This window comes from Eucalyptus grandis, chromosome 5, assembly GCF_016545825.1.
Source record: "Eucalyptus grandis isolate ANBG69807.140 chromosome 5, ASM1654582v1, whole genome shotgun sequence".
Taxonomy (NCBI): domain Eukaryota; kingdom Viridiplantae; phylum Streptophyta; class Magnoliopsida; order Myrtales; family Myrtaceae; genus Eucalyptus; species Eucalyptus grandis.
Window position 1 is genome coordinate 34,891,638 of NC_052616.1, and position 23,459 is coordinate 34,915,096.

Sequence of the window (23,459 nt, forward strand, 5' to 3'; positions counted from 1 at the left end):
TTGTTAAAACTGTCAAAACGTGTGATGTTTCCATGGACAGAAGAAACGTCGGGACACGTGCGAATTCCCTCTGGAATACATCGTCCGCCAGCATGTCTGCTACTCGGTCGGCGACAGCAGCACACAAAAAGACGTGGCTGGCCTCTGAACCGTAACGTGGGTTATCCACAAAGCGAACGTGTCGACAATCCACTCTGGGTTGCCGTCGATTCTCCTCCATTTGCATCTGCTGCATGTTTGTGTTGTGGCAGTGGTGCTGGAAATGGGTCAAGGTCAGGAAGTGAAAACCCGATCTGATCCCGAAGTCGAAATTCAGGTTTCAAACTCGCTTTTGTCTTTTTTATGGGTTTCGCTAGTTGGTGGCGGAGGGCAGTGAGCGAGTGAGCTTGTTGTGGGGTTTTAATTGCAGGAAAGAGGGGAGATCTTCTTCTTCTATAGGCCCAAGCTGAGTCCCCACGGCAACGAGGGCCTCCGTCCTGAATCCGGCGAGAAGCAAGATCCCCAGTCCGGCAAGGAAGGCTCTGACCCCGATTCCAGTGACAAGGCCACTGTGGAAGGTGGCCATGGAAGCCAGGTAATGATGGTGACAAGATTTACACGACCCGACAACTTGTCTATGATCACCTCGCGATTTCAAGCCTCTCTATAAATGGCAAAGGCAGGAAGTGAACATCGAGAAGCAGGCGCTGCTGAGGTTGATAGTGAGGGGGAAGAAGGGTCTTCCGAACCCGAGAAAACGGAGCCGACCCCAGTGGGGATTTGTGGAGATGGTCACTACCAAGATCGATGATATCAAGTCGGCGTCGGCTCTCTCTCTCTCTCTCTCTCTCTGGTTCAAGTATGACTTGTTGCGTCTTGCAGAAGAGTACGACACTTCCACGAGGGGACACCGCCACACGGCTTTGGCCAGAGCGTTGGGGGAGGGCGTGTACCGCATACTCAGACACAAATATGGGGGGAAGAAAGCACACACGCATCTCATATACAAGCTCGAATTCCCTCCGAAAGATGCGAAGCAAGAGCCCCAGGAGTCGCTCAACGTCAAAAGAGAAGGGTCCTTCCTTATCCAGATCAAGAACCCCGACCAGCACGGTGCCGGCCCTTCCCAGTTCAGGGGACTCCAGAGCAAGCGCACGGCGGTGTTCCCCGCCCGCCAGCAAGGGCAGTTCGGGCAGCTGAGGTACAGCCCGGCCGACCCCCCGGACTTCCTAAACTACGAAGGGTGTGAGTTGCTCCTGATATCGGCATCGGATGACATAGAGGAGGAGCTGGGGCTAGAGCTCAAAGTGGAGGGAGAGGTCGATCCCTCCTGCTCCGATCTGCTCAAGACGTTCCGGGAAACTGCACCCGTGGATGCTCTCCTCAGGGGCACCTGGGTCTGAAATTCAATCTTTTTGACACTTTTTGGTCTGTGTTTAACTAGGAGACCCGTTTTGTGTTTCAACTGCAGTTGGGCATGTGTAATACATTCGGAACCTCTAATGCCAATCTTGCAGTATAATCTAATTTAATCAGCCCAAATGGTTCTAACCTACTTAGGAATGATAATGATGATTGGATGGCCTAAGTAGTGGAAATGGCAATTCCGAGAAGTTGGTGGAATCACAGTTCTATGGTTCATATATGGATCCAAACATAAGAAAAGGGATTGGCCTTTTGGAATTGCAATCACGTTCCAGATCATTCATGCCAGCCAAACATTCACATAGGCAGGTGGACTCGAACCTAAAGCACGTGGACGGTGAGGGAGAGGGAGAGTGAGAGAATAGCGGTATGCTAACGAGAAAAGTTTGCGAGCTTGACGAATTTGTAGATGGGCGACCGCCGTATACAGCAGTAGACTCTTTGGGGTTTTTTTAAAGTGTCCTTTCACAAATTTTTCAAAATTTCATTTTAATATCTTCAATTTCATTTAATTATTGGATTGATGTGTTGTCTACTACTCAACGGCAAGAGAGAGAAAACAATAGAAAAAGGCTCAGGTATTTGCGACCTAAAATTGAGGAACCAAACAAGGGGGAAATTACGGGCTACATTACGATAAATTCATGAAATTGAAATAATTGGACTTATTTAGAACTGCATTTCTAGAATTTCATTAAGTAATTTTTATAGACATCTAGCATTGTTTATTGTATTTCATAGAGTAATCTAACCATGCCTAGTTAGATGCCAATTGACTCTTGTGGCTGAAACTCTAGCTATGCGGGAAGCCCTCTCTTGGATAAAGCCTCGTCGGCTGAATCAATTATCCCTCATTTGTTCTCGGAGGTATAAAGAATGTTTGGCTACACAACCATCATATTGTATCAATTCCAACGTCCTCTATCCTAGTCAAAATGTCGATGTTCTTAAAAAAAAAGACTAGGGGATTGGATACTTTTGTGAGATTATTGGTTGTACAAAATTGCATGTTTTAATTCACTCATTCACACTTATTTTTATTGATCATGTCATCTCTGTATACTCACAAATTATATCTTCTCAATCATGCCATCTTGTGATGCTTCATAAATGTTTTGATACAAGAACAACTTATATTCCTATGATGATTCACGGCAATTGTGTTAGTATGACTTGATCTAAGGGGAAAAGAACTGTATTTGGTAAATCACCGAATTTCGGGAGCTCTTTTGGCAAAAATATCACGTTTTGCACCAAAAGAAGCAACCGGGGTGCTGATGAAGTCTGATTGACAGCTAACAAAGGCAAAATTAGAGATAGAAGTCTTAACAAATTAACATTCCCTATCACCCACAACGGCCCCAACTAATTGACTACCATTCGTTTGAAAAGTTCCTGTGCATCTTCATGGATTTTCGATAATTAAAAAAGAAAGAAAAAGAGAAATATATGAGAGCCACTTGCATTGACCCGTTTGGGTTGGGGCCTAATACAACCCCTCTTATTCGGGCCACTTGGCCCTATTCAAGTCCAATTCTTCTTTATTTATACAAACAATGACTAATGATCACTATTAGCAATGGCTATTAGGCCGAGGTTAGGCTGGCATGACTTGGCCCGGATGATCCAAGGGAAGAACTGTCGACCTTTGAGGGAGCCCATGATCCAAGGGAAAGATTCGACCAAGCAAGCAAAGGACTTCGAGTCGAGAGTGCCGAGGGCATCACTGATTGAGAGGAATATCATTAACCGAAGAGTTTCAAGACACAATTGGTAGAGGAGGTGGCTAAGTTAGCTAAGCTTGCCTTGAAGCTTCCAAGAGTCTAGGGTTTCTTATGATTAAATGGGGTCAGGTGGTTAGATCTTTGTTGTTAGATGGAGGCCAAATACGCAGTTATAAGTTGATGACCTATGGTATATAGAGACGTCTTCTTTCATGATCGTGCAAATGCAATATAGCGAAAATTACCAAATTAGTCATAAACATATTATATATATGTCAATTTAGTCCTAAAATTTTTCATTTTGTCAATTTAATCCTTAACTTTTGCGCAAATTCCAATGTAGTTTTTCTATTCAATTGCCGTTGAAAATTGCTAACTTAACATCTAATTATCGCCAATCGTCCTATATAGCACAACAGTCAATTTGATCTAAATGACTCTACTCAAAATGACATCTTTTTTTTTTTTTTCTCATTTTTCTAATCTTTTTTGTTTTGTTCTGTCTTCCTTTTTTAATTTTCTTAAGTTACTGTTCACCTTCTCCATTGGAAAAGAATTTGTGTTTTCTTCAAGATATGTTGCCGCCACTAGTCAATGCCGCTGCAAGCGGATTCACAATGACTGCCATTCAATGTTAGCAATGACTTCCTCTCTTTGTTGTACAGCAGAAGCACCATTACAATGTTAGCCCTTTTTAATTCTTTATCAGTCTTTCCCAACTTCGGGAGCAATCGGACCTCTAAGCCAATTACATCCATTAATGGAGGCACTCGAGCGACCTCAAATTCGGCTGTGCGACACCATATGTGAGGGACATGACCTCAAGTGAGCGGTCGCACCTTAATCACAGGAGGCGAGCTCCGTTAACGGAAGTCAACGAGAGAGAGAGATATGATGACGGCTTCGATATGATGGTGATTATCGTCATTTTCCTTAGCATTATACAGAAAAGGTTCGGTATTTATTATAATAGATGCTAACTTATTAAGCACATTAATCAATAAGTAAAGTCACAAAATCTAATTTACATTTTCTAAAACACTTTACACAAGACACGTTCAGACTGTCCACTAAACAAAATTAGCTAAGCGGTTACTAATTTGACTGTGGGCCCCATATGATTAATGTGTCAATATTTACACGTCATCTAACCGTCTTTACGCATTTCTCCCAAGAGTAGACCGGCGCTCATCCAAGGTCTCGTTATCTTCTATGCATTTCCTTTCGATGGATAAATGGCTGTTGACGTCGGCTTCTTGTCGGTCGATCGCACTCATACATGATTGATTATCTATTTTTCTAGCATTAGCCCAAATTTATAAGAATATATAACAGACTATGATCCAAAAATTACCATCTTCCTGTCCGTTTTAGATTGTGGGTCTTGCAGGCAAATGTTTTGGTATTTCTAGTGCTTTACTAGAATTGATTATGATATAATCATTACCACTTAAAAAGAAAACTCAAATTTTGACTTCTTATTACCAGAAGAAAAGAGGCATCAACCTATCATGGTCACCATGCGACCTATCAAATCACTGATTTTCTCACAATAAAATGAAAGTTAAAGTCGACAACAATCTAGACATTAATAGACTCATCAATAGTATAAATTCAAGTATTTAGGACATAATTGGTATAACTAGGAAACTTGAATCCAGTGAAATCCATGCAAAAACACATGCATATCCTTTGCCTCTTCTATCATGTTAGGGATCACATAGGACATAGTCTAGAACTATAAATCTCAGAATTATCAATAGAACGCCTAGAATTATCTCAAAGTTAGAAAAACTCAAATCAAACTCTATCACAGAATATATAGATGACAAAAATTAACCTCACAAAACCGATGCCTATACAAGTTTATGCCGTAAAATTATCTAAGCAATCTGACAATCAAGTTCAAGCATGAAATTGCTTGTGATCACATCTGCAACCCTCCGTAAACACACGAACATCTGGACGAACATCTGATCTGGACATGCATCACACTTCCTTCCTCAGATTCCTTGATGAAATTCTGTGATTAGAAAAGCAGTAAATGGCACATGCATTGTCTATCAAAGTGCATTGAATCATAAGAAGACATTTTGTTGGATGCTAATAACTTTCACACGGGTCTCTACACTTAAAGGGCCGTTTCTAAAATGTTTTAACATCTTTAGACAATAATTAACACTAGTTGTTTCTGCCATATCACAAACTAGAGAGAATCTTACTATGCTAAAACCAGCACCAACAATGTCTCATCCAGATTTGCACTTTATCACAAAACTATAGTTCAAAAGTTATGTTGCTAAGCTCAAGAATGGGAACTACCTTGAAGTGAAAGTTTGACCTAGCTTATAGTCAAATGAACAGCTTAACTAACTGGAATAAGAACAATGAACAATATGATCAGAATAAACCAAGAAGCAGGAATGAAGAGCACTGACTTAGCTTCTTCCTCATTGTGATTGACTACAATCATATGAGGAAATCTGCAGCTATAGGTATACTTGATCTTAACATGAGCATCATATCAAACTGTCACAGCAAGAAATATTGCCACGGCGCCCTGATCAGACACAACCTATGATAAAAAGGTCACACCTTGTAGACACTAGTTAAATGCATGAATAACTGATATGATCATTCGATATGCAGCAGAGATGCATCATATTAGTATGCCCGATGTACATAAAGTTCATAAAAGAAAGGAATCATAAGTTCAAAGGTCTTACCTAATTGTGCAAAGGCATGAGAGTGTTCAACAGGATGAATCAATGCAGGCATATCCAATGAGAAGCATGATTTACCCATCGTGACCTGAGGCTTTGGAGCTAAAAACCAAATATTAGCATTCAGCATATCTATAAGATACTTAAACAAATCATAGATTCCACAATGTCATTAACAGAAAATGGATGGAAAAGAAGGGAAATAAAGGCGAAGAGAAATGATATTCTTGGAAAAGGGTTCTACAAAACAGAGAAGAAACATGAACCAAATTGATTTTATCATTACAAAGACAAATTATTTCAAGGCCATGTTTTCTGTATGCAATGAGTTTCCAAAGCGTACTAATTATCTCAGATGCATGTAAAGATTATGATCTGATCAGTTTTTAAAATATTTGCAACTGAAGAGCTCTTTATTTATATGGGATGTAAGGATACAGAAACATATCTTTACTGCAGCAAACGATCTAGAGAAAATTGAAAAGAGACGGGGCATCTAAAACCCTTTTGTTTCCTTGGAAAATTCTACACATATTCATAGCAATCATTAAATGGCTGAACACTCTTAGTTGTTCAGCATAATATGCAATCACCGAGAGGCCCATTTATCCATGTACAATTCTTTCCAGCTATTTGAGAGAACTGGTCAAACAAGTACAAATAGAAAGAGGCTTCCCGTTTTCTTTTTAATCACTATGGAAGAGGATGAGTGAGAGGAAGACCAAAGTATTTGAGTTTAAAAGAGAACTTATTCCGAGGAAGGGTCTTTCAGGATGATGTTGCTAGCAGACACACTGCTCAACTTTATTGATAGAAAAGGTAAACTTTGGTTTGAAAAATAGATTTGCTTTACTATGTTCATAGAAGCCTCTTAAAAAGTGTAATTAATAATGGGTCCATTGAAAAAGAACTATCATTTTCCTCAAGTTATCTCACGTAAATAGGTGCTAACAGCAGTATTATAACATTCTTTCAAAATGCAGACAATTCAATTAATTAAAATGGCTGATTGCCATTCATACCATTAGAGTTTCCTTGTTCATAAAAATCTGGCAGAGGAGAAATTGCTTCTGATGCCATTATATATCCACTTCATTTGAAACCCTTTGATCCAGAATTCCCATGACTACAAGAGAAACAAGAATAAAGTTGGAAACATTCATAAATTAGGCAGACACTTGAAAGGGGGAACATAGATGAAATTTATGTGGAAACCAGCCAATATTTCCGATGAAATAATTAGGGCTAGTTTTTGAGTTCCAAAGGGAGGATTTTGAGCTAGGCAGTCCTTTTATCTGCAAGAGGGTCCTCTTGCTTGATGTTGTATTCAGAAAGGCAATGAGCTAGTTCATGTTTCCCACAATAATTTTGACTCATAATCAAATTACTAAGAGCAGCATTTACTATAAATTTCAAGCCCCAAAGTCAAGAGTTTTCATGGTTTGTTTTTTCCCTAAATTTTTTATTAAACGCGTCCTTCAGAAAATCTCTTGCTTCTTCCCCCTGGAACTAAGCTTGTTCTTTCAAATCTAATCCTTAAACAAAAAAACAATGTCTGCGATCTACATTAGCTACTTTTTGTACTGCTCGATCACAATGGACCAGATCCTGTTTTGCTGCGTTTTAACTTTTATGTCAACAAAGTCTTGAGGGAAAATTGGTGACTTCAAGAAGCTTCAAACAAGAAATGTTAGATCATGGCAGCATCGGACAGATGAAAAATTATACTGGAAACACGAGCCATACACCACAATCTAGCACACATGCTCTCATTTATGCAAGAAGGAAAAGAGATTTCTTTATCAAGTACATTTCCCAGGGCATATCAAAAAGCATAATTTCCTCGTAGTTAAAATATCATATTTCCTTGAAGATACTATATCTTGATATCAATAAAGACATCAAAGAATCTCACTGCACTCAAAAAGTAGGACTTCCCTGAACTGTATAGGGAAAAAAAAAAAGAATACAGAAATTTCAAACAAGTCACAAAGAATTTAAGAAAAAGGAAATAACGTGGGGAAAAAAGGAATTAATATAAACTTGACTTCTTGACGCTTCTGGAAACTCCAATTTCTTCCATTCGAGAAGGCAAAGGACAGAAAAAGATGGAAAATCAGTTCCACAAACCTCCATTTATTTTCATTGTGCACGGTTCACATGTCCCATATAGAGAGCATACTGAAAACTTCTCTGCAACTTCTGCAGCCAATAATCCAGTCCTTTGCCACTATTCAAGAACAATATCAAGAGCTTCCATCTCTACATGTCTTGTTGCCTTTGAAAGAACAAGGAGAAAACAATGCAACCATATCAAACTTAGGAGCTTTGTCAGAGAGACAATTGCCCTTAGTATAGTTTCAACATAAATTCAGAAAATGCAGTCCATAAGAAATGTGTTCTCCTTTAAGCTAACTGATTGAAAGTATATATGAGATTGATCAAGGCATACACTACTTGAATTCAACAAGTTTTGCTCGCTTGAAGTTGCTGCAAATCTTACATGGAAAAAGAAGCTTCTTATCGGATTAGCCACCTCCAACTTTTCTAACAGTATTCTCATATATATTCCAGTAGCAAGGAACCTTTTTTTTTTCTTATTATGCTCCACAAGATACTAAAAGGGACAGATAATCTTTGCATCAACTATTCATTACTGTCCACAAAGCCATTTATAGCAGTGTACCGTCACCACATAACTATCAAAGATTACAGCAATAGACTATTACAAAAGAGATGATCTCTACCAGAAACCAGGCCTAAACTATGTGTAAATATGGTCATTGTATGAAGAAATGTCCCAAGGACCAGGTTCTTACATCTCAAAAGGCAATACAATGCTCACAGCGCATTTTTATACCAAATACGTATACCAATAGTCTAGCTGACATAAGGCCTACAAAAACAATGGTAGGAACTTCACAAAATCAAATAAAGACCGTAATATTGTTCCAGACAGAGAAAAATGGCAAATGAAAAACATGAAACATCAGGCATAATAAAGCAATATTTTAGTTATTGTTACTTGTTAGCAGTATATTTTATGAAAGAATAATGGGAACATCACCCCTTATAGCCTAATAATGCATAAAGAAATCCACTCATTAACAGATTTGGTCTGATATATTGTTTTATCATCTATTAAAGAAATAATTAAGAGAGAAACATAAATGATCAACAATAAACTATGAGTGGATAATTTGAGGGTATCAATCCAGAGCAACAACAAAGTGCTGCTGGGCCAAAATTTAAAGAAGGGGGTGGGGAAGCAATGACAAACATGGATTGGTGAATGATTTTAGACTGTGCTTTATTTGAATATACTTTTTTTTTATTGAACTGCTATGTGATTATTGAGGATGGGAATGTTATCGCAGCAGGAAGAAACCCTAGTAATGCACCTGTTTACCAAAAACCAGTTCCTTACCTAGCTGGAACTTCAAGGCCGTCCAAAGCAAGTTTCGCCTTATATAAAAATAACAAATAGGTCTTTTTAGTTGTTTAGAGAAAACAATATGAGGATAAGAGTCAGAAATTATGTCATAAATGCATGCATGCATACAGGCCATTCAAGAAAAAATCAGCATCAAGTTGCCTGCAGTAGATATATTTCATTATCAATAAGCAGCTACTTATGGAATGAACGCATGTCTCATAGCTATATGATCAAGATCTTGGAGGTCCTCTATAATATTCTGGTCACAAACTTCCAAGCAACGATCGTCACCGCATACTTAACCTCTAACTCAGACGCAAATCCCACCTACTGTTAGAGTGATATAGCTCTAACAACACCAAAGCAAAACAGCAACTAATTTGAGAAACTACATGTTGCTCATTCCAGCGTGTCCTATCATTGGTTCCTCAGAAGCTTATGTTTCATTATTAGGTTTTCAAAAATTCAAGAAGCTTACGGGAGTTTTAGCTTCAAGGTCATTTTCCTTCATAAAAGCTGTGGCAGATAAGGATAAAAAAGGAACCCTAAACTGTTGTGAAGGCGTCAAAAATCAGAATTCACAATCAGCTTCTTGTGCTTTTGTCTCTATTTTACTGAATAACTAATAATGTAAACTCCGTGTTTCTTGTAATTTTTTCTTTTTCATATCCAGAGGCCACAGGACTAAAGACAATAAGCACCTAACCAGTTAATCATGAGCACAACCAATGTTCATGTTACTCTCATGCTCCAAGTAAATTTGGTTTTCAATTCTCCCTAGTTGCCAAAGTTGACAAGTGGTAAGAGGACTCTGACTGTCAATCAACCTTTCCTGGTGGCTTGACATCTCACTTCTTATTCCTCCATGGTTATGCCTCTTCAAGCACCAAGCACCTCATAAAAGTTACCAACAGAGTCCTATCACAGTGATTGAAGTTCCCAACCTATAGCACTCGGATTGGCTCAATTTTTCACTCTCCCTCGCTTGTTTTTGCTTTGAACCTAGACTTCACCTACTCCTACCAATAAATTACCACCTACGAAAAGAAAGAAAGAATCGTCATACCTTCTAGGGATTGTCCCTGATTTTGCAACGTGCAGCGTCGCTTACCATTGAATTCACTACCAAGCATCCACAGACTAAACTTCCGAAGAGAACACTCATTCAGCGTCTCTCGAACAAATTCAACGACACATTCTTCAAGTTCCGCGCAACTCCAGAACCAAACGAATCGAATTCAAAATCCAGTTCAAGTATTGCATCGACTCGATACAATCTGGATGTGCCAAGCATTACCCGATCTATATAGCAAGCTGCATGAAGCCAGGAACCTCAGCAGAGAATCGTTCCCCCGAAGAAGCTACGTCACCGGTTCCCACGGCGGTAGTCCGTTGCCTCCGCTTGCTGGTTTCCGTCGCCCGTCGGTTTGCTAGGGACTTCTTCTGTCGGTCGCCTCCGATGGAAGACGGCGGAGCTTGAAGTTTTCGCCTAGGGCGGAGAAAAGAGGATTTAGCCAAAAGGAAGAACTACAAACAAAGAAAAGAGATAAAAGGGAAGGCAGAATTACAGAATTCTATTTAAAAGTTTTATTTTTCTTTTTCTTTTTTTTTTTCGGGGAGAAAGGAAAACGAGAAGGAACGAGAAGGAAGAAGGCATTGTAATGAAGATCAGCGGGAGTTCACTCACCGTACGAATTACATCCATAGCTCGTCTCCATATTCTTCCAACCAAAGCTTGTACTTTTTGTTCCCCAGGCTGCGCGGGTCTCCAGGAAGAAACCATCCAGGACGATGACCCTCACGATGTCTCACGTCTATGGTTTTACCATGCTCGTAAGAACTCGGTGGACAATCTAGATCAAATTCGATCAGTCTGTTTTCGAGCATATGTGAACTCTCTTGCAAGTTTCTTGATAGACCTATTTCAGTTGGATTGTCTTCATGTATATGCGAACTCTGGGCTTCTGGGTCTGTCGAGTCATGGCCAACCTCATAGAGGAAAGCTGGATCAATTAACTTGTAGTCTCGGATCGCAGCCTTTAAATTGTCATCTAGTTGCTTGCATATTATTCGGAATCCCCACTTTTCCATGACCAAAGGGAATGCACCTGAGCTATTAAATCTAATGCTGAATTGTGCATAACTCCCATCAATTTGATCAAAATGGACTCCTTTCCATAAGTAAGATGGTGTGAAATAGTTGATAAAGATGCCACCTGGATCCAATCGTTTGACATATAGGTAGTTACTCTTGTATTTGCCATTAAAATATGCACTATAGGAAGGTCCGGAATAATTGCCTCCATTGTTACATACAACACAGAAAATCAATCCAAGAAACTTGTCATATAAATCCTTTGAAGCCATGAAAGATATAGATCCTTTTTCAACTGGTTGAAACCACTTTGGCATCTCTCCTTCAGGGAGAAGAATAGTGCAATGAGAATTCTGTTACAAAAATAGACCGTTAGAAAGCACCATAGAAGAATTCAATTTGAGTTTAGTAAGTAATCCTAGTGAATAAAGAGTTTCGTAAATGAGTATATATCCATTGATCCTAGCTTGCGTTAAAATAGAAGTCTCACGCAATAAAAATCATACCCATAAAAACTATGCTAGCCACCTTCATTAGGTGCATATTAGTGCAAGGTCACTTTATATTTGTTTGGTTTTGTCAAACCTCCGGTTTTGCACTTTCAGCTATTGCAATATAAAAGCACAGATTGTTTTGAGCATACTCTCCACATCGATATGTGTGCGCACGAGAGAGAGAATCTGACCTTGGCAATTGAAGCAGTGTCAACCATGCTCAACCCTCGATGGACCCACTGGTCAATTGAAGTTAAATGTCCATTTGTTTGCAGAGATTCACACCCATTTGCGAGCAGTAAAAATAAAGATGGTGGAAGCTTGGGAATCTCTTGTAATTGATGGCAATAACTAACTGACAATATGGACAAACGATCACGCTTACTGATGGATGTAGGGAGGCTAGTAATATTGTTCCCTGACAGAATTAAGTGTTCCAACAAGGGAAAACAAGAAAGATCCTCAAGAAACTCTACTTCGGACAGATTACAATTGAAAAGGTCTAAGACTTTTAAATTTGAAAGTCCAACCTTCATGCACGGATTAACTAAATCCATGAGGTTTGGAAACACGATTGGGCCAAAAGAAGATTTGACGCATTGAAGTCTTTGTAACTTGTAAATGTTAGAAGGAATGCTTACCGGGTTTTTGCAAATATCTAAAAGCATTTCCTCTAGAGAGACAAGATTTTCTATTGATGTAGGAAGTTCTTTAATAGCGGTATGTAGTATGGAAAGTTTTTTTAGGCATCCGAGTTCATGTGGGATATCAGGAAATCTTTCAAATTTTGAGCAAACAGAAAAGTTGAGATCTCGAAGATTTTTTGACTCAAGCACATTTGGAAAAACACGAAGTTCAGGGCACCATTTAAAATGCAAGACTTGGAGCTTGTCATGATTTGCAATCGACTCGTGGGCTTCTACCAAGTTTTTGCAATTCCAGAGTTTCAATTTTTCAAGATTTGGAGTACATGAGAGGTTGGGCGTACTAACAAGCGACTCGCAGTCACTCAATTTAATGTAAGTCAAATGTTCGAAGTCCTGCAAAAACAACAAAACCAACTATCATAAACATTCTGAAAGGGAAAAAGGGTATTTGTATAATGCCATTGCCACTTTTAAGAATTTTTATCCTTAGGCCACAATTCACTTCACGTGGAAGGAAGCAAGGAGCATTGTTAGATCAGGCAACTTGGAACCTATTAATAACTAAATTTCTAAACCTATTAATAATCAAAGTTACTATATATATCGTATTGAAAAATTACTAAACCCTTAGAAACTTTACTAGTATATACAATTTTTTTATGTATATACAGTAAAGCTTACGCTCACGAGCGAGTTTTACCTAATTTTTATGATCACATCAGCAAATAAGAGATAACCCTTATCATTTCATTTTTAGATATTATTTTAAAGAGTTATATAATATATATAAATACACAATATTAAAAAGATTTCACAAATAAATTTTTAGACAATCATCAAAACAGTTAGATATAACATGATACTTCATACTCAACCAATAAAAGATATATCATGATTATTAGAAAATCACATGTTGGTTTTACTATATATATATATATTAGACAAAAACTAATCTTGGCAAATAATAACATCGTACCATTTGATGTTTGATACATTAAATATGACATGATTCTTTTCATATATATTTCAGACAATTACATTTCATACTTAAGAATTGCACGTTAACAAACATGGAAAAAAAAAAAAAAAAAATTAAGGGCTAGTTAGTTTAAATTTCTAAATTACTCCGATATTATCAAAGACAAAAAAATTCCTATTACTTTATAGTTGATGGAGATAATTTATATCACCTTATAATTGGTGAGAACAAATATTTATAATTATTAAAGATTGCCAAAATTTTTTGTGAATGAATTAGTTATAATTTATAACAATTTGATAAATGATGACAATTCCTGGATGGCATGTCCCAATACATTGGATCCCTTATATTGGAGAATTAGTTGTACACTTTTTCATTTTTTTGTTCCCTGACTAGCAAGATGTGTTTCTTAATTAAAACACTTTTTTATTTAATTACGTGTGCTTAGAAATGTTGATCCTTTAGAATTGATTTGAGTAAATAATGATGCCTTTTTTACAGCACAGTGAAAAATAAGAAAATAAAAGAAATAAAAAATTATACAAATTTTACCCTTTTTTTGTTCAAAAATTGTTCCTTGGAACATTTTTTTCTATTTCTGTTCCTTGGAACAATTTTTAAGCCTCCAACTTGAAGAAACGCACGTGGTCTCTAAGGTTATTTTGAATGTGAGATATTGTGATCAATATATCTGACCAACCACAATTAAATCAAATGCTTGACCATTCAACTAGCTATTCCCTAGGTGTTTTTACTTTTGTATACACGTCAACGGGTTGGTTCGTCATGTTTTGGTTTCCTTTTATTTGACCATTGTACAAGTCTTTTTTGTATATAAAAATGTTTATATGTAAACTAGTGACATAGTTAAATTAGGCAAAATAGCTTATACTAGCATATTTGCATTTTGAATTTCTTCCTAGGTAGATTTGATTTTGAAATAAAACTACATCAAGTTTGTTTGAGATAATTTGTCCTTCAAAATATACCTTCTTCTACGTGAGGGATTTTAACCTTTTTTTATTCTTTCCATCCATGATCTTCAATTGCTTATTTTACAAATATAATACCCATGGGCAAATACACCAAATCGGTCATTTTATTATCTCTCACATATTTCAATATATTAAAAATTGAACTTTTTCATGATTCAATGGCCTTCATAAAAAAATTCAAATTTTCTTTTTCTGCATAAAATAATAAAATTTTTTTGTACTGTGTATTTTACCCGCAAAACGTTTCCATTGCAGATTTCTTATAAAGATGTTTCACTTAACTTTTCAATGCCAATTATGCTGCACGTTATTTCAAACGCAAGTAGTTAACGACATTATGGAAGAAAACAGAGTAGTGGTTCCTAAAATAGAGGCACACCTTTCTTTTTAGGGATACCAGTGCATATAATACGCAAATGCCCATACAAATGAAGTAGATAATAAAAAGGTCTATGTAGATAAATGCTTACCTCACATAGGTTTATGACTCTTGTGATACTACAATTCCTCATATCCAGTCTCACTAATTTCTTTGGACCATAAGAAAAATGTGGATTCCAAGGACCATATCCAGCCCATTCAATCCATCCTAGCTCATTTGGAAGCCATATAGGACCTTGGTAAGAATTATACACATTGCGCACAATGAGCAATCTCAACCTTCTCATTTCTTTAAAAGCATTCGGATGGATACTTAGCTTTTTTTGCTCAAGTGGCTCCAACACTATGGCTTTTATAGCACAATCTCCCTGTATATACAAGACTATTTAGAATATGCATTTTTAGTAAATATAGTCAGAGAAGGAGCAAAATTTTGATGGGATTTGCAATCTTACCTCATCGCTCGACAAAGCATCGAAAACATCATCATACTGCCATAGTCTACTGCGTCCCCTGGGATTATCTTGACATTCTTGGTTCACAATCTCCATACCCATGGATTGAATCAAGTCATGCATTTCTATGATATACTCATTTTCGATAAAAGAGCTCTCTTTTCTTATCAAAGACCTCTCAATGAGAATTTCTAATCCTATTGTTGCCTCAAGATCGCAACTATTGAGAACTTTCTTTACGTATTCACTATCCTCCCCTTAAAGAAGCAGGCAATGTCGAGAAAAATCTCTTTCTCATTTTCCTCAAGTCCATCATAACTTATTTTGAGCACATCATTGATTTTATTGTTAGGAACTCTAGAAATTTTCTTTAGTGTGCTTTCCCATTCATGTTCTCTTCTACCACACAAGAAGGGAACCCAGCACCTCAATTGCTAAAGGAAGGCCTCTAGCATGATTCAGAACCTTATCTACCAAATTTGTCCTGATCTCTATTTTTGGCTGTGTTGAAAAAGCATGATTGCTAAACAGCTCACGAGCTTCATTATCATCCAGTGCTTTAACTTTATACACATGATCTTGATCAATCTCATGACAAGTTAGCAAATGTTTATCTCTTGTAGTAACAATGATCCTACTTCCATTACCAAACCACTTACATTCTCCTACTAAAGCATTTAACTGGTCCAAGTCATCCACATCATCAAGGACAAGAGAACTTTTTTGTGACGAAGTCTATGTTGTATTAAAATAATACCTTCATCAACACTGGACACTTCTAATTTTTGTTGCAATGATAAAATCTCTAGTAATTTTTCTTGCAAAGGAACTAAATCCCATTGGAATTTTTGAAGCTTCTCGAACATTTGCCAAAAACATGAACCATCAAATTGTCTAAAAATAGCATTGTAAAGAGCTTTTGATAAAGTTGTCTTGCCTATGCCTCCTTGTCCCCATAATCCCACCATGACAACATCCTCATGAGACTCAAGCATTTAACATCGATTTTAGCTCAACCACTCGGAATCTATCCCAACTGGATGCTTAGCAACATGCAAATATGTTTGGGCTAGGTAAGTGGAGATCTTCTTCACAATTTTGTATAAGCTTTGACTCATCTCTGACAAAAACGGGAAAAAGAAGTTGTAACATTGTTTTAGAAATTTGAATTAAGCAAATAAAGAGCAATCACCAACCAACATGACAAAGTATTGCGTCAAATTTTCACAAAATCATAGAAAAAAGAAAATTTTCACCGACGTAGTCGAATTAGAACTCCAAGTGTTCCACACCAATCAAAACAAGTTCAAGCTTCAACTTTTAGTCATCCAAGCGTTTCATGTTCTTTTGATTTATGCACATGAATTTACTTTTTTATTTTTTGACTGTTCAATGGGGTTTATTTAAACAGTTGATCAAAAGAGCTTTTAAGACTGTGAATATGCTCAAAATTTCAAACTATTAAAGACATGAAGCACCATGGTATTGCCTTATATGGCCTATGCACATAATTATCAATATGTGGCAAGTTGCAAACTTTCTTACTCCTTCCAAATAAACGGGGTAAGTGCAATAACACCACTCAACATTTTGTCCATGGGTCGATCAAATTTTTTAACATTTTATACTTGCAATCATGTGTGTGTCGAATCATTTTTTCTTTTTTTTTTTTTTAGTCTTTATACTCATTGTAAAGATTAGTTTCTTACACAAAATATAAATTCCATTCGACTTACCCATCATTGAAATGCCACCCGGACAAGTTACCAGCATCAAAAAGAGCTTTTTTCCATTTCTTCACTTTCTCCGAATCTTTCCCAAACTTGAATTCATGCTTAACCAGAGCTTCCCTGTAACTCTTTCTCCCCTTCTCACTTCTTTGGGTCCACTTTGTAAAACACCGAAAGAACCATGAGGTCCTTTGCTCCTTGCACTCCATGATTTTTGCTTCCTCTTCCAAACACCACGTTGAGGAAGCATAATTCTGGAAAAACGATGATTGCGATGCACGATTCTCAATGGCCTTCATAAGTGCCGCGGATATTTGGTCTCCCTTCCTTAATTCCTCACTATCCCGAAAGTGTATATTCCTTTTTGATTTAAAGCTTGTAGAGATGACTAACAAAATTATTGCGCACATCTGCACCTCTGAAACTCAAGAAGACGTCGTAAATCCTCTTGGATTTCGATGAAGAAGCCATTATGATGGAGTTCAACAATCAGCAATGAGTATTAGCTTTGAGAAGTGTGCTTTCAGGTAGTTTGTTCACCACTTGTTCTTCCTGTTGATTTATTCTTATACTAAGAGGACAAAGATGCATGACTTTTTTTGTGCTTTGGTAAATGATGGTGCTTAAGGATGGACCAAGACATCAAAGGTGTGAACACATGGACTTTTTTTTGCAAAGGCTGCATGTACCACCGCATTATTTGAATTTCTGATTGACAAAAGCTTCTCCATGGCTGACAAAATGGTGAACATTGCACGGATTGAAACACAAATTGACAAACAACTTTAGGTTGGTAGATTCTCGTGATCTAAGTCATAGGTTCACTGATGAAAACAACTTTGCTAGTCTTCCTCGAAATTTCATCCCCAACCACCGACAAGTAGTTTTTGTCCTTGCTATATAATAATTTACCACATGACCACTCAAGAGATATATAATTGTGCGCACAATCAAGTGTACCAGCAAAAAATAATATTTGATCTATTAATAATAGTAAAACTTTGGAAAAACATGCTGCTTAAGTATGAACCAAGATATTTAATAGGTATGAACACATGGACTTATTTTCACCACCAAGGTATTCTTGATTTCTTTGAGTGACACAATTTCTTTGAGGCCGACAAAAGTAGTGGAGAAACAATTTGGGGTGGTGGACTCTTGAGATCTGGTAATAGGCTCACTAATTAGAAAATTTTAGTTTGCTTTCTTGAAATGGTATCCCTAACCTTCGAGTGGTTTCATCTTTACAAAGTAATAATTTAACACATGTCTACTCAACCGACATATAATACATACGACAACAACACATGTCTACTCAACCGACATATAATACATACGACAACAATACTTTCTAATAGTCAGATAATCACAACATTCATCACCAAATGTCAAAGAGTTGGTTTTTCAAAATTTGTATACCTCTTTCCTTTTTTTTTTTTTTTATTGGATTACTATTCCAAATCTATTTATGGAGTAAAAATCTATTTCAAATACAAAAAAAAGAAGAAGATAATTTTACCAAACAAATTTCTATTCCAGAAATAAGTTTGGAACATAAATAAAATGATTATCATGTGCACCTGTAATGGCTAGTGCAAGCAACAAAGCAAGTCATAGTGAGGCTGCATCAGCTCCCGGACAATGAACAGGGCCTCTTTGATATACGCGGTTGGCAATGGTTATCCTGTCAGGAACCCATGTTGGACCAATTTTTTGGTATCTGTATTTCTCTTCCTTTCACGGATTCACAACATCTATGCCTTGGGCTTCCATCTGTACTAGAGAGAACTTGTCTGCATGTTTACACATATACCAAGGACTCGCAATTTTTCTTACTGGTACTTGGTTTCATCTCTCCCAAACTAACATAAATATAGAGTTATTGGACAACTCCAAGATAGTGGAATTGGTCCTAACCCCTTACCGTAGAGTTTGATATCATTCAGACAAGGTATTTTACAATCCAATAACTGTGGAAGTTTGGATCAAAGACATTCAAGATGAGGATTAGTCAAGTCGTGGCCAGCCAAGAGAGTGGATTGTTGTTACAAAAAAAAAGCTGATTTTTGAAGGAGCAAAATAAGGTCATGAGATTTGGACTACACAAAAATCCAACTTGGTCGCTATCGGCGACCAGTGACGATCAATAGAGTTGGGGGGGCAACAGGGGTAGTGAATGGTGAGTGGTGGCTGACTAGTAGAAGAACAAGTGATGAGAAGAGTTTTTATTTATTATTTATTCCTCATTTTTATTCTGAAAATGAGAAATAAGAAATTTTAACTTTTATTTCTATTTCAAACATATTTCTTGACTAAAATTTATTCTAGAAATAAAAAAATGAAATTGCATATCAAATGAATTTTTATTTTAAAAATAAGTTTTGAATAAAAAATTATTTTAAAATAGAAATAAAATAATTATCATGCGCGTTATTATGAGCTTTGGAGACAAAATTAACAAATGATTCGGTGGTTCTTTTCTTTCTTTTCTTTTTTTTTTTTTTTTTTTGGAAAAAGAGATAAATGCGAGAGATGGGGACCTTTGAAAAAGCAAAACCGATCGTGAGCTTCAAGCGCGGGATGGCTTTCGGTGATGGAAAAGAGAGATTTGAGCGTGAGCTGGAAAGCGATGGAAAATTGGAATCGGACAAGATTCAAAAGCAGTGAGCGGAAGAAAAAGCTGGAGAGTCAAAAGGTGTAGAATTCGGTGATCTTGAGGAGGACAAGAAGCCAGCGACGAACGCAAGGGGACCACAATTCACGCACCCTGCTTCTGCTCATCACGGTAAAGCCTGCTGTTTCCTTGCCTTTCCTGTTCATTCTTCCATTTGATCAGAACCAAATTCCATGTTTGCCACTCTTGTGATTTATTTTCCGAGTCCCAAAGCCATGCATGTGTGAATGCTAAGGGGTTCGTGTGAAATAGTAGGGGTTCGGAATTTCCATGCTCGTTTTTAGATTCCACGATTCATTTTTACTCTAATTTGACCTAAAATTCACTATTTGTTAAATCTTTTAATAATAAAAATATCACTGCACCATTCGCAATTATCGGAATATATAGTAAAAATCAAAACATAGAAATTACATATCGAAACTTAAAATCACACAAAGTTCTTGTTATGGTATAAAAAATTTACCGTCATATCTAATTTCTCAAATCATTTCAACATCTTCCTTATCCATTATAGTATTCGTGCTATTTGTTGTAGGATTTGTCTTTGATATATTAGTGTCTGTGAGGGATTTGCAATCTTAAAAAAGGAAGCAGTTTGTATTCCCATAGTGCACATGATCAAGCAATCAAAGCTCGTGTACAAGATTTGTGAAAATTTTAGGCTTCAGTCATATTAAAAATATATGATATAATAAAAATTTCTGTATTGGTTAACAAAATCTCATTAAAGTTGTCTCTGTATGTGGTGTATAAATAGTTTATATTTGCTTTATCACATAACTCAAATCTTTTGGAGATTAAAATTCCACATAACAAAAGTACTGTGGACTGATATAGAAATTGGTATAGCTAAATTGTTAAGCATACATAATGTCTTATGTTGAATTATGTGAATAAAAATATTGACAATTTGTAGTTTTTACTCCGGTTTATATTTAAATTCTCCATACTCAATCATATAAATGTAATGGGCAAGAAGATAAATCAGACTTGCACAAAGTGATCCGTGTTGATATTTTATAAATGGATGTGTCGTTTCAACCAATTTATGAACTTAGTGAGCCAGCAATAGCTCATCCACAATTGTTTGTTTTTTCATGAGAAAATGCTAGATGCTTTTAAAGCATCATGTCATCAACCACCTACTCCAATAATTCAGTCTGTTTCCACATGCTTTTCCCCACTGCAATTATTCGATCTGTTTTTGCATGCATTTCCCCACAGCAATTATTCTCTCCAATCTGCTTCGCTCCAAGTCCTTGGTGCTTTTCACGACCAAAGTCCAAACTTGGAGGCTGTTACTTGCATCTAATAAGTAAGTTAAATGAAAAGTATATATATGGTTAACTAAAACTGAATCCGAAAAGTTGAAGAGATTCTTATGAAGGCCACTATTTATAATGGTTCAAATTCAATTTAGTTTATACACTAAGTTCACTCAATAATTTTTTTAGATAGATCACCGTGCCACTACTTCTTAACTGTCCTTTTGACAATTCAATGGAAATAATACCACTTATCTAATCTTGATGTGCTAAATCTCCTCTATTGAAAAGATGGATATTGCATAAGGCCACCTTATTTAATGTGTACGATCCAATCATCCTCTGTAAATTGAATTCATTAAATGAATTTGTGAAATGAGAGGGAACATCATAATGTTGCAAGTGGATAAGATTTTTAGCCCTATTCCTAATCCCTCAATCACAGTAGATGATCTTGTCTGCAAATAATGAGTTCTAATTCTCATGATCCATTTTTAGGTGTAAGAGGACTTTGCTCAGCAAAGCACCACAAAAATTAAACTTAACCGTGGAATAAATTCTCATTATAAATTCTCAACCTCAAATTTCTTGTCGTCAAATCCAAGTCAAGTTCGAACATTTTGAGTGTATTATCGTCCCGCTATGCACTGAGCAAGGGTTTATTCACCATGAGACAAGGCATCTTCTTTTTCTCTTAGCACCAAAAGAAAACAAGAGTGATGACTTTTAAGTCAAGTCTATGAAATTTTTTCCAAAGTGGACCACGAGACGGCATCTTCTTTTTCTTAGCTTAGCACCAAAAGAAAACAAGAGCAACAACTTTTAAGTCAGGTTTATGAAATTTTTTTCCAAAGTGGACCAAGAGACAAGGCAACAAGGCATCTTCTTTTTCTCTTAGCACCAAAAGCAAACAAGAGCGACGACTTTTAAGTCAAGCCTATGAAAATTTTCCAAAGTGGACCATGAGACAAGGCATCTTCCTTTTCTCTTAGCACCAAAAGAAAACAAGAGTGACGACTTTTAAGTCAAGCCTATAAAATTTTTCCAAAGTGGAGAGAAAAAGTTACCGGCTTTACTAGTTAGAGGTACAACGACGCTGCGGAATAGTCATGAAAAATGTGGATGCCTAGAAGACAATTGGGATGTCACCTTATCACATGGGCTACTTCTAACTTGTTTCTTCCTTATATGTGGCAATACACCATCCACTGATTTTAATACACCATCATGTTTAACATGAAATTTCTCATTTTTCACTATAAAATGCCCTAAACCAATTATTTGATGGTTAATATCACAAAGGAAGAACTATAGCTGTAGTCTCTCCAATATCGATGTACTTATTAACTCTCACCCTTCACCTTGCATTGAAGGCCCCTAACATTGCTCGAATCTCCTCTCACACGTTCTCTATTTCATTCATCTAGATAATGTTATTACTTGGGTGCAACACTTACCCTCTCTAGCTAAAAGAATCACATGCGAACTTCAAGATAAGGTTGTTTATAATCACCGGTTCCAATTGATTGACATTACCATGAGTAAAACTTATCCTCTATTGTGAAAGGAATCACGTGAGAACTTCGGGACAAGCTCCTCTACAATCATCGGTCTCTCCCCCCTCCCAAAACCATATATAGAAGCCATTTTATAGATTCTCTTGGCAAAAGAATTGTGTGCGAGCCTCGGGACAAGTCCTCTACAATCAAGGTCTCTGCCCTAAACCACATTTGGAAATCATTGTATAAATCAAGTAATCTTGCATCTTAATTATCACGAAGAAATGAGAACAAAGAAAAAGAGATCGTGGGTTTATAAAATATTTTACAAAGTCAACCTATCTAGAATTGATGTTATAATACCTCTTTCTTAAGTTAGTGGTGTAACTATAAGGTCACTTGTATAAATCTTTTTTAACATCGATGATGTATGCTAAATCTTTTTTGTCGAATCCAAGTCGAGTTCAAATGATGTATGCTATAATTATCAAAAAAAAAAAAAAAAAGTCTAAAAAGCATTTTGTCGTTGAATCCAAGTGACTGGAAGACAACACTTCCAACTTTGTCATGATGAAAGGTTAGGCTAACAATAGTAAGGAAAAGCATTAACCACAAGCCAGATCTGTAAAGTTATACACTCAAAAGTTCATTGCCATGGACTCATGGTGGCCTTCAATTACTTTGCATTCTTTAGTGTTTGCCTCGTGCGAGGGTTAAACTTTTCTCAATGGATACAAGTACTCCGCCTCTGTGCAATTATTGTTGAAGGCAACTCATTTTTTTACCAATGTTTGACCACGCAATCTATTCTCGGACAGCACTTGCTCCAATAGAAAATTTCTTGGTTTCAAATGCATCAAAGCCTTGAGTGCTGAAAAAGAAAATTCATCGAAATTATGATCAGTTGGTGTAATTGGGTTGTGCTTTGCCAAAACAACAACACCCAATTTTC

At 36.8% G+C, this 23,459-nt stretch overlaps 2 protein-coding genes across 6 annotated transcripts; one reads left to right on the forward strand and one right to left on the reverse strand.

Moving 5' to 3' along the window:
- Window positions 1–262: 262 nt before the first annotated feature.
- Window positions 263–1,466, forward strand: LOC104447004. Its single transcript, XM_039313636.1, has 3 exons — window positions 263–316; window positions 410–574; window positions 663–1,466. Exons 1-3 carry the CDS (start codon window positions 263–265, stop codon window positions 1,380–1,382), a joined length of 939 nt encoding a protein of 312 aa, XP_039169570.1. The 3' UTR covers window positions 1,383–1,466.
- A 5,423-nt stretch (window positions 1,467–6,889) lies between these two features.
- Window positions 6,890–12,999, reverse strand: LOC120293113. 5 transcript variants are annotated; one of them, XM_039311893.1, is made up of 6 exons: window positions 12,068–12,999; window positions 10,975–11,735; window positions 10,354–10,776; window positions 8,355–9,316; window positions 7,982–8,129; window positions 6,890–6,977 (listed from the first exon to the last, which is right to left on the reverse strand). In XM_039311893.1, exons 1-2 carry the CDS (start codon window positions 12,542–12,544, stop codon window positions 10,983–10,985), a joined length of 1,230 nt encoding a protein of 409 aa, XP_039167827.1. In that variant the 5' UTR covers window positions 12,545–12,999; the 3' UTR covers window positions 6,890–6,977; window positions 7,982–8,129; window positions 8,355–9,316; window positions 10,354–10,776; window positions 10,975–10,982. The 5 variants fall into 5 exon arrangements, with proteins under 5 accessions (XP_039167827.1, XP_039167830.1, XP_039167829.1 ...); XM_039311896.1 differs by lacking the exon at window positions 8,355–9,316 and having other exon boundaries at window positions 10,585–10,776; XM_039311895.1 differs by lacking the exon at window positions 8,355–9,316.
- Between the last annotated feature and the right edge of the window lie 10,460 nt (window positions 13,000–23,459).